The sequence below is a fragment of the Prionailurus bengalensis genome, chromosome E4 (assembly GCF_016509475.1).
Source record: "Prionailurus bengalensis isolate Pbe53 chromosome E4, Fcat_Pben_1.1_paternal_pri, whole genome shotgun sequence".
In the NCBI taxonomy this organism is placed as follows: Eukaryota; Metazoa; Chordata; class Mammalia; order Carnivora; family Felidae; genus Prionailurus; species Prionailurus bengalensis.
This window is the reverse complement of record NC_057360.1, coordinates 18,862,639-18,874,052: the sequence shown is the minus strand read 5'-3', so window position 1 is coordinate 18,874,052 and position 11,414 is coordinate 18,862,639. Positions and strand designations below refer to the sequence as shown.

Genomic DNA, 11,414 nt, shown 5'->3' with positions numbered 1-11,414 from the left:
ACATGAGGGAAGAAGGGCAGAGGAGACTCAACTGAGCTAGTCCTTAAAGATAAGTAGAAGTCTTGTTGAATCACTATATCATACACCTGGAACTAACATGATACTGTATGTTAGCGATACTGAAATTAATATAAAATAAAATTAATAGTAATAAAGAGAAGTACAAGTGGACAGCGAAAGAAGGGAAGACAGGCACTCTGCGAGAAAGGGGAAGGGGCACCGCAGGGGCTCAAAAGTATAGTGTACGTGACTAGCGCCCTACAAGCTACAAGGTGAAGTAACCAGGTGAAGGGCAGAGTGTAAATGAAATTTTCAAAGAGAGTTTAGTCTATTTAGTTTTAAAAAATACTCATGGAACAGAGTAATTCAATGAGAGATGATTTGATACTGACTGGAAATACAGTAGGGAGAGAGGAGAAATCCTTGTGATGTTAAGTAGTCTGACTAGGCTTCATGGAAGAGGTGAGCCATGAAGGATGAATGGGGATGGAGGGGAAGGCAGAGAGATTTAGGAGAAAAGGGGGGTAATTACAGACAAAGAAGAAGGGGCGGCCTTAGACACAGTGCATGAAGAGCAGAAAAACCCAGCCTGAATAAAGAATGGGACCGAGCCCATGACATGGGCAGGAACAACCTCTCTACAGCTGCCAAGTTCATCCTCCAGGATCATCCCATTTAACCCTTACAGAAACTCTGAAACAAGTCACACTACTAGCGCTCTCCAAAATAGGAAAGCAAGGTTCCAAGAGTTACGGTGTGCCAGGCCACAGAGCTATGCGCAGCTGGGACGGGATCTTATCGTTTGAATCCTAGCACCCTGTCAGTGTCCCTCCTGTCTCCTCTGAGGGCACATCAGAGGACTTTAGGAAAATAAAGTGAGTTAAAGCCCTTTGGATGACATCACTTTTAAAAACAAGTGTAAACAGCGCAGTTCATCCAAAATAGCTTAGTGATCTGCCCTCTGTTGAGAATGTGAACACAGGGCAAAACAAATTGTATAGACTTGAGATCACAGTATCCTAATATTACAGATGGGAAGACCTTGGCCAGATGAGTTAAATGCTTTATTCAAGGTCATATGGCTAGTTGCCTACAGGGCTAGGATTCATTCAGCTCATTCATATACTCTTTCATTCATTCATTTATTCATTTAACAAATATGCAAGGAGCATCCAGAACTCACACTGAGTGAGTGAGGCACAGTCACTTCCATAAGGAGTTTCCAGACAAGTAGAAACATGTTTCTCTAATCCCGGTGTTCGGGCTGTTACACATGCACTTGCCTCCCTCCACAGGTGGGCACCAGGTGCTGAATAATGTCTCTGTATAGAGTGAGTGGGTGATTGGCTAGCTGTCAAACTACAGCGGGGAGGCAGAGCCAGGCTTCTTTCAAGGTAAGGTCTTCTTTATCTCTATGGTGTTAAAGTCGCTGTAAGAGGAGCCCTGGCCGAGGACTAGCCCGGGTCTTCTGGAATGTGATGGACTGAATGGCAGGGTGGGATGATGGGTGAGATGGCAGGTGGGTCTGGTCTTTGGGACACTTGCCTGTCCCCGCCTCCATCTAAGCTGTTCACACTGTCATTGAGTTTTGCACTGGCTTTTCCATCCACCCACCCCTGAGCTGGTCGCTCACCAGCATCAAGTCCGGGTAGGGAGGGAGCTACATGCCTTACGTAGGAGTAGGATGACCCCTCAAGGAGGACAACAGAGAACAGCCACTCTCCTCTCCTTTATCTCAGCACAATCCCTACCTACGTACTGCCAACCCATCTGCTTCCCCACCACCACCGCCGTCTTGTGCAGTATTCTGGGCCTGGCTCTGATGTGGTTTTTTGACCTTTACTTGGCTACTCCCAAAGGTTAGTTCCACAAGTGGACAATCAAATCGATAAAGGCATTGAAAGGATGTGGGTAGCTTCCCTTTGTTAATTGCGCCATGAGAACTGGCATGAAGAAGAGACAAAGGCTGTGATCCTCAAGCTCATTTCCTTATAAGGAGGCACACCAGATCTCCAAGAGTGAGGAAGTCACTCAGATTACATTAGATCCCAACGTCCTTGCTCCTTCCACTCCTATTCTGCTTTGAACCACCTCTGTCCTCCCTAGAGATATAAGGAGATGGGAAGAAGAAAGGGAGCTGGAGAGGGTCCTCTTGCAGATATTGCCTGGCCACTGACTTGGTAACAGGATGCCCGAAGGCCCCTTCCCCCAAGTGATGAAAATACTAGAGTCTCTGGAGGGTTAGTCCAGAGAACCCTGGGCTTTCTCTGTAGCGGAGGCAGACAACTTTGGCAGATTATAGAAAAGGCCCATAGAGGTAATGGAAAGTGCAGTTCACTCAGGCACACACATTCAAAGAGCATCTCAGATAAGCTTTCAGAAAGGGAAAATAATTGTGTGCTAATTGGTCTGTTGACAGAGACTGTCCTGCCTTCAGAAAGCCCTGATGGATCTCAGGTTCATTAGCACATCCAATTTTCCATAAATACTAGGTCGTGTGAACACTCCCTCCAGTGAGTCTGCTCTCCTCCCCCTGCCCTTTGCCTCCCCCGCTGCTCTTGTCCTACCTAGGGGGACACCTGCAAAGCTAAAAGGGACAGAAATGGGCTTCTAATTGTGAGCGATAGGGCTGGGCAGGGCGAACACAGCTGATGGTGTGTGTGCTTAAGAGAACTGCAAATTGAATCCCAGGCTGTGCGCTGAGGAATTCAGACAAGTCTTTTTTTTTTTTTTTTTTAACGTTTTTATTTATTTTTGGGATAGAGAGAGACAGAGCATGAACGGGGGAGGGGCAGAGAGAGAGGGAGACACAGAATCGGAAACAGGCTCCAGGCTCTGAGCCATCAGCCCAGAGCCCGACGCGGGGCTCGAACTCACGGACCGCGAGATCGTGACCTGGCTGAAGTCGGACGCTTAACCGACTGCGCCACCCAGGCGCCCCTAGACAAGTCTTTTTAAGGATGCTTTGTGAGAACCACTCCATTTTGCCATCCTGGGACCCATCTGAACTTTTGTGTGGGCTCTTTTCAGTAAGCTCTGGAACATATCAAACCAAGTCCTTCCCCACATTTCGATTAAGTAGAGGGTGAGCTGCGAATGAGAACAGGGTCCTCTGCCTAATGGCTCTGATCCCTTCCCAGGCATCACGGACAGGAGGTGCAGTGTATATATTCAGCCCTTTATAGTTTGCCAAGTGTTTCCATGTGAACTGTGTCATTGGGTTTCACCCCAACCCCATGGCAGAGACAGGGGTGGGATTCATAATATTAATCAGCAGGTAAGACAGGAGTGGGTGGGCTAATTAGAAGAGGTGCCAGGAGTGGTACCAGCAGCATTCTGGAGACCTCCCGAGGTCCATTCACCCCTTGGTTACCATCAATGGGAAACCTGGGGGCTCCAAGGGAGAGAGAACAGTGGTTACGATGACACCCAGGTGATTGGGTGCAGACTGTTTGCCAGCTGATATGGAAGTGGTTTAATATTCTAATAGCTGGTGTAGCCCTGTCAGCTGAAGCTAAGCCCTGGGAACAGGTGAGTCAAATAGCTGGTAACTCACTGACGTTGAGAAGTCAAGCGGTGAGCATCAAGACTGAAACTTGATCCCAAGCTTTCTCCCTTGAGCAAGTTTGTTTCCCACTAAACCAGGCAGCCAGCTTTCACCTACCAAGCATTCTATTTAGTGCCTCACTGCGTGCCAGCCACGGTGAAGAAACGGTGTGCAAGCTACGGAGTCCCAACTGCTCCAAGCCCTCCTACCACGCCCGTGGGTGTGGGGACGTGGCAGTGGGGATGCACACAGCTGGAATATAATATGACAAATCCTGTAAGAGAGGTGTGCACTGAGCAGGGTAAACCTTGCAAAAGAGTGAGATGTTCAGTAGGGTCTCAGAGGAATGTGTCAGATAAATAAAAGGGGCATGTTAGTAAACTAGAGGTGGCTAACAAGGGGGGAAAAGTAAGAGTACACCTGCTTACAGACATAAGAGACAGGCAGAGAGGCTGGAGGGTTTTCCCTTCCCCAAGGCTGAGCAGGTGAGCAGAACCCCTCATGCCACCCACCTCGATGCAGAGTAATGGCCTTGGTGGAAGCCAGCTCTACTCCTGCAAAGGCATGTTCAGTAGAGGGAAGCAGGTGGCAGGGGCTACAGCCCCAGTAAAGGAGTATCAGCTAGCAGGGATACACTGCGGGATGCATCCAGCCTACTGGCCCTTGCTATGTGGATCTGTAAAAGCGTGATCAAGCAAAGGAATGGTCTCTGGTGGAACATTTGACAGTAGGATAAAATGGGCAGGTCATCCCTATCAAGTGAGCATGGTGGTGGGATAGGGAGCCGAGACCTCCCGTTGCTCCTCAGTGTAGCAGGGTGTTCTTGGACAGGTCACGTGGTTCTCTAGAGCTAAGTTATGTGAGCATGAGGACGAGGAGGAGTGGAGGTAGGAGAAAATAATCCTGTTTTCTCATGTTTTTCTGAATTGCATCCCATGGAAGGAGTACCTTGCACCCCTCAACAGAGAAAACTCCAGGTTAATCAGCTCAGTGGAAGATGAATTGTCCTCCCACATTCCATGTGTGATTGGAGGAGTTCCAAAAAGAACCTTCCAAGGATGGCGGCCCCACTTCTGGGGAGATGGGCAGTGGCTCTAGTTCTGGAAAGTGCATCCCCAGGCACTACGATAGATGTGGCTTTGGGTACCTTCCTGCCTCTCACTGTGCCACCTGCAGACTTTGCCAAAGAGATGAATCCGGTAAGCCATATTTCAGACTATGTATTGAACTCTTTATAGTGGACTAAAGTGAACTCTGAACAAAACTTCCCTCCAGAGAAGTCAGAACTGTGACACTGAGAGAAACAATTTAAAGGGTGATGGTGGACACCCTTAAAATTCAGAATAAATAATCATCAAGCATTACTAAGTGCCAGGAACTGAGAATACAGCAGTGAACAAGAGTGGTTCCTGCCCCAATGGCACCAGCTGAGAGATAAAACAGAAAAATAGTATTCAGTCCGGGCCAGAGTCAGTGTCAGCTCCAGAGCAAGGCAGAGCTAAATGTAAGCTGAAGTCACTGGCATACAGAAAGGTCTAGAAAAAAAACAAAGGAAAGAACTTGGAAAAGAAGCTAGAAGGTGAAGCAGATGAAAAAAAAAGATGACATGTGTTCCAACAAGAAATGAGGTAACCTGGGAGCCTTACTGCCCTTTTATAAGACCCATGTGTCTGGACATTTAGTGTCTTGTCCTTGGAGATATGTGATAGTCTTCACCGTAGTCCTCTTTATAAACCAGGTTTATGCTCAAGTGACTTGGAGTAGCTTTGTTTTCTTTCAACTAAACATGTTTATATGCCCTTGTACATACACTGAAAAGAGCATAACCTATGTGGAAAACAGTGACTCATTCATTCATTCATTTATTCTGTCAGTCAACAAACCTTTACTCATTACCCATAATGGAATATGCTCTGTACTTCTACTGGGAACCAAAGATGAATAAGAACCAGTCCCTTCCTCAAGGACTTCATGTTAGCTAGCAAATATAGTTCAAATGATAAGCCCTATAAAAGAGGCATGTGCTTGATACACCAAAGAGAGCATTTAACTACCTTGGGAGTCAGAAAAGGCTTCCCCAAAGAGTAACCTTTTTGACTTGAGCAAAGAAGAGTGAGGGAGAGACAGTTACGTAAACAGACAAGCAAAGCAAACAGCAGGGGCTCTGAATAAAGACTAATAGTTAGTGGGATGCCTGGGCCGCTCAGTTGGTTGAGAGTCCAACTCTTGATTTTGAACTGTGATCTCACAGTTCGTGGGGTCAAGCCCCACATCTGGCTCTGCACTGACAGTGTGGAACCTGCTTGGGTTCTTTTCTCTCTCTCTCTCTTCTTTTTCTCTGCCCATCCTCCATTCATTCTCTCCCCCTGCCCCCCAGCCTTCTCTCACTCAAAATAATAAAAATTTTTTAAACAGACTAACAGGACGGGCCTACATGATAGAAATTGTAAGTGAAGGGTTGATGGGGGAAACGGGTTGAGAAGAGACAAAAGAGACCATTAGGGATAATCTTCAGTGGCTTTATGGTTTTGTTAAGATGAGGAATTATTCTTTTTCAAGCTCCATTTGTGCTGTGGCTCATGCACTCTCTCTGTTTTTTTATTTGATCCTTACAGAAATCCTTCAAGGTAAAAAATATTTTAATTATTGAACAGTTTTAAGGATAAGAAAAGTGAGGTTCAGAGTAGTTTGGTAACTTGCTAGCAGCCCACATGAGCAGTGGCACAGCAAAGACTTTTGGGTTCAACCCTATGTTCTCTCCATTGTCACACTGCAACCGTGGCTGGGGCACAGTGGTTTAAACGGGACGGGGGGGGCGGTGGTACATGATGCTTTGCACTCATGCAGGCAGCAGAGAGGGCGGATAAGAGAGAAAAGCTGAGAATGGAGACGGGAAGACTAGTTAAAAAGATAATGCAAGAAAACTGGGCAAGAGTTGATGAGGTCCTGAATTAAGGGGATGGCATGGACATGAGAAGGCAGTGAGGGGCAAGTTGAAGGTATATCCAATGCCGTGATTATAGTGGTGGACCATGGAGTCTAAGTTAGGCAAATAGTGAGGCAAACGAGGCCATGAAGGGGGGAAGAAAGTGAAAAGCTGGTCAGGTCAAAGGACAGGAAGGCACATTAATGGGACCTTTGAGTTGTTGACCCAGACCTACCTTTTATTTCCAGATAAGACCAATTCTTCTCCCACTTTGACACAGCCAACTCACTACAGGACTGCAGGGGGAAGGGGGCTTCCCCAGAGTTCTGTCTTCTTGGTAAAAACCCACTCCATGTTACTAATAGTCTTCTTTCATCATTTTAAGCTGCCTCAGAGACCAGAATCCCAAAGGTACCCTAAATCCCTGTTAACTTCAGCCACTGTCCTGTCTCAGGCTCTCACGCCAGACACTGCACCTCTCTTAATCTGACCTCTTCAGGTAACTTCCATCGTGCTCTCTCGGTCTCATGATCAGTCTTCAGCAAGGTCCTCCATAACCTTGATCTCCTCTCAAGAGTCTGCTTCATCTTTTTGCATTAAGCACAGTCCAGAAGATGCTGAAAACAGGGGTTCCCTTGCAGTCTTGCCTAGCAGTGGCTGGCTGTGTTCCCACACCTCACATTGCTGGGCAGAGGAGTGAGGTGCGTTGCCACTATCCTGAACACTGCTCCCCCTCCTCTCTAGCCATCTCTGGCTCCTCTGAAGCCAGAACCATCAGGACTTTATCACCCATGACCCCTCCTTGTTGCTGTCTATTTCTCTTGTTAGTCCCATTCAGTTGTTAAGGATTTCCAGTATTAAGCTTGCTTACCACTGTCATTGTTATCACCAAAAGGTTTGTATCTTTCCTGTTGACCTCAGCATCCATGTAGAAAACCCTTTAATACCCTGGCCTCCCAAGTCCCTAGCCTTCTCCCCTCTCCATTCATCTTGTCCTCCAGCCCCATCTTAGCCACCCACACTCATGGCCATGTTCAGAACCTGATTTGTTTTGCTAATTGCACTTTCTCTCCAATCTCAACATAAATCATCACACACTTGCACTTCCCCTGGTCACTTCCCTCTAACAAGTATCAAACCTACTTAGACTTCCAGTCTTTTGACCTAACCAACTTTTCACTTCCTGCCGTCCCTTAACAGTCCCAAATCCCTTGGTCCATCACTATAATCACTGCTTTGTGTATATTCTCAACTCCTGTTTTGTTTCATCTTCATGTACTCACACGCGCGCGTGCACACACACACACATTTCTGTTCAATCAACTCTCCACCTCCTCCATGCCTGCCTGTACTTGAAGTGCCAAATGTAGCTGATAAAACTCACAGCTATTCTGACTGTTCCCATGTAATTACGACCATGGGTCTCAAATGGGCTCTCAGTGCTGCCCAACAACCCACAACATTTATCTAGTCCATTAAAATACCTAACCCCTATTCTTCTGAAACCATCCCCTGCATTCTTCTCTCAGTAATCCCTTCTCCTTCCTTTTAGGGAAGGACTCTGCTTCTTGTGTAATCAAGGAAATAGGATCAATCAGAAGGGGACATCCGCATCCCGACCCCCAGCGTCTACATCCTACTACGTGTGTCCTGCGCATTTGAATGCCTCCTGCTACAAAGGATGAGATGTTTATGCTCCTGTGTAAGAGCCACCCCTCCCACCTGCCCAGGTGCTCTTGCAGTTGTCTCCTATCACTTCTGAATCATCCTTTTCTCCCCCTCTCCTGAATCATTTCAATCAACATGCCAAGATTCTTGAGTATCTCTCATCTTAAAAACAAAAATTCCACCTCTCTTGACCTTATACCACTCTCCAGCTATCACCCATTTTTTTCTGTTTGCCTTTATAGCAAAACCCTTAAAGAATTGTCTCTACTCCTCTGGTTCCTCACTTTGTGTTCTCTCTTGAACCTTCTGCACTCAGCCTTTTGTACCTGTCATGACACGGAAACCACTCTTATCTAGGTTGCTAGTTACCTCCATGTTGCCAGATTGAAGGTCCATTCTCTATCTGACTGTTTAACAGCATCTAACGCAGTTGTCTGCTCCTTCTTCTATGAAACACTTGCTTCATATCATCTTGTGATGTGGCTTTGATTCTCTTCATACCTTTCTGCCTGGTGTCAGCCTTCTCTGTTGGATCCTTCTCCTAGTCCCCATTTCTGAATATTGATGTGCTGCACAACGCAGCCTTAGGGCTGGGCAGCCTTAGGGCTGCTCTACCAGCTACATTCACTCCTCAAGTGATCTCATCTCATCCTTTCTCATGATATTAAATACCACCTACATGTGTGTATATATTTGTATGCCAAAATTACATCTTCAGTCATGACCTTTCTCTCTGAAGCCTAGTGTTTATATTCAACTGCCTGTTAGATACCTCTACTTGGATGTCTAATAGGAATGTCAAATTCACTGTGTCTAAAACCAAGCTCTTGATTTGCTTCTTTCAGATTGGCGTCTCCCCCACTGTTGTCCTTCTCAGTAAATGCAATCACTGTTCATCTTGCTGCTCATGCCAAAAATCTTGCAGTTAATCTTGAGTCCTTTCTTCTAATTTATTAGCTAAGCCTGTAGGCTCTACCATCAAAATATATGTTGGCATCTGCCAAATTTTCACTACCTCTATACAGCCAGCTTTGTCTGAGCGAGCCACCATTATTTCTTCCCTTGACCATTGCAATAGTCACTGCATCAGTCTCCAGGATCCCTCTTTCTCCTCTCTTCCCTGATCAGTAATGCCCTCATGATCTTCACATCCTTTATTGATCTCCGTCTCAGGCAGTCTACCGTCAGGGGGAGATAAAATTTTCTCTGCAGCCTCATCTCCTACTTCACCCCTCTTGTAACGGCACTCCTGCTACATTATGCAGTGTTTCTGGATCGTAACATGCACACTCCTGCTTCAGGGCAATTGCACCTGCTCTCACTCCCATGTGGCTTGCTCCCTCCCTTCATTCAGATGTCTGCTTAAATGGCATTTTTTCACACAGGTCTTCCCTAAAGTGTGGTGTCCCTATCCCTCTCCATCCTCTTGCCTGGCTCCACTTCTTCATACCATTAATCCCACCTGACATTATATTATATCTCCATCACTAGAATTTATGCTTCATGAGGGCAGGGACTTTATATGTATTCTTCACTCTGGGATTCTCAGTACCTAGAGCAGTACCTGACACATAATAGGTGTTCAGTAAATATCTACTGAACCAATAAACAAATGAACAAAACCATCTAAATTCTGGGTGTGATAAAAGCGGAATATAAGAGAAGACTGACCATTACTTGCCGTCTTAACTCTACATTTAGAATAAAATAATCCAGCATTCTCAAGTATCGTCATTGGTCTTCTCTTCCCTATTACAATATGAGTTTTCCTAGAATTCTCCTAGATATAAGTAGAGAAGATAGGATGGAGGTTATGATTATTAATGTTATAGTAACTACTGGATCATTTTCCAACATGCATGGCATCATATCACTCCTCTGCTTAAAACTCTCTGGATGTTTTCCATTGCACTTTGACATATTAAGATTCCTTTTCATGGCCACGTAATCTGATTCCAGTCTACTTCTGAACGTCATATTGTACCAGTGTCTTCTTGTTCACCTTACTATAGTCACAACAGTCTTCTCTGTGTTCCAAGGCACCAAGCCGGTTGCTGCCTCAGGGCCTTAGCACTTACTGTTCTTGTTGTCTGAATACTCTTCCCTGAGGTCATTCAGACTCAGCCTCAAAGTTTAAACCCAAAGTTCCCTCCCCAGACCAATCTGGCTAATATTAGCTGCTCCTTTCCCACCCCAGGAAATCCATACCTTATGACTCTGTCTTTTCTTTCTGTCTTTATCTAAAATTACTTTGCTTTTCCCTGTGTAAAATTCCCATCCCTCACTAGAGCGTAACAGGTGCAGAATAAGGACCTTGTCTGCCTTTCTACCAACAGTCCGTTGGCTGGAGACTGCCTCCCAGTAGAAGCTACATGACTATCTGCTGTGCAAGTGAAGACCTGGGCCACCTTTTAGGGACGGTTGTGCCTCATCTCAGAAAGCTTCTTCCCCACGTCCATCAGTCGGGTCTGACTGATCTGGAGCTGGCTAAGACCCTAGCCTCCCCCTTGCTTTCTCTCTGCTGTCTGCCCTCCCTCTCCCAGTACTCCACAGGCTGTTACCTTGATGGCCCCCGTGGCTATCTGGATATGGTGCAGCCGCCTCAGAGTGCTCTCTCTGTCGATGAAGTAGGAGGCTGCCAGCTGGTGCAAAGTCTCCAGGGACACGGCAGAGCTGTTCCCACTGCCCCCAACTACAGGTGCACTTCCTGCTGTCTCTGTCTTGCGGCTCAGTTTCCGCTTGTCCACAAAAATGGTTAGGGACTCTTCTCCTAAAGCAAACAACATGGGTCCATTGGTGAGGCCTTATGAATCCCCTGCCAATTAGAACATGAAACCCTTGGCCAGAACAGTCAGAGCTCAGAGGGAGCCCATTGCCCCTGCTGATGACCTCTTCCTCATCACTGTCTTCAGAACGGTCTCATCACACAGTGCCCAAGGTGACCGGCATCACTGCCTGAGAGGCCCTCCTCCTTTTCCTTCATTCTTTAACTATCCCATAGCTCATCCCCTCCCCTCCAGCTTATCCATTTAACATCCTTTATTGATCTCAGTCTCAGGCAATCTACCTCCATGGGGGAGATAAAATTTTCTCTCTCAAGTTGTTTATGAGAAGTCACCATGGATATTTCTGCTCCCTCAGAAAGGGCAAAAGCCTTGAAGCTCACCCGCCCTCTTCCCCATCAAACACTCAACACCTACCACATGCCGGCAGCTGGCCTGAACCCTTGGAGAGATCCTTTTTGTCCATCAGACAGTGAGCTAAATGTTATAA

At 46.4% G+C, this 11,414-nt stretch overlaps 1 protein-coding gene and 1 long non-coding RNA gene across 4 annotated transcripts in view; one reads left to right on the top strand and one right to left on the bottom strand.

Moving 5' to 3' along the window:
- Positions 1-11,414, bottom strand: part of BRINP2 (BMP/retinoic acid inducible neural specific 2) — a 121,256-nt gene that overhangs the window by 10,671 nt on the left and 99,171 nt on the right. For all 3 annotated transcript variants that reach the window (XM_043568744.1, XM_043568745.1, XM_043568746.1), the window contains one exon: positions 10,703-10,911. In XM_043568744.1, the coding sequence (XP_043424679.1) occupies positions 10,703-10,911 (209 nt within the window). The remainder of the gene's footprint in view (positions 1-10,702; positions 10,912-11,414) is intronic.
- On the top strand, positions 1,296-8,417 carry LOC122476265. Its single transcript, XR_006295434.1, has 3 exons — positions 1,296-1,394; positions 4,490-4,746; positions 8,026-8,417. It is a non-coding gene; the product is annotated as an uncharacterized LOC122476265 (long non-coding RNA).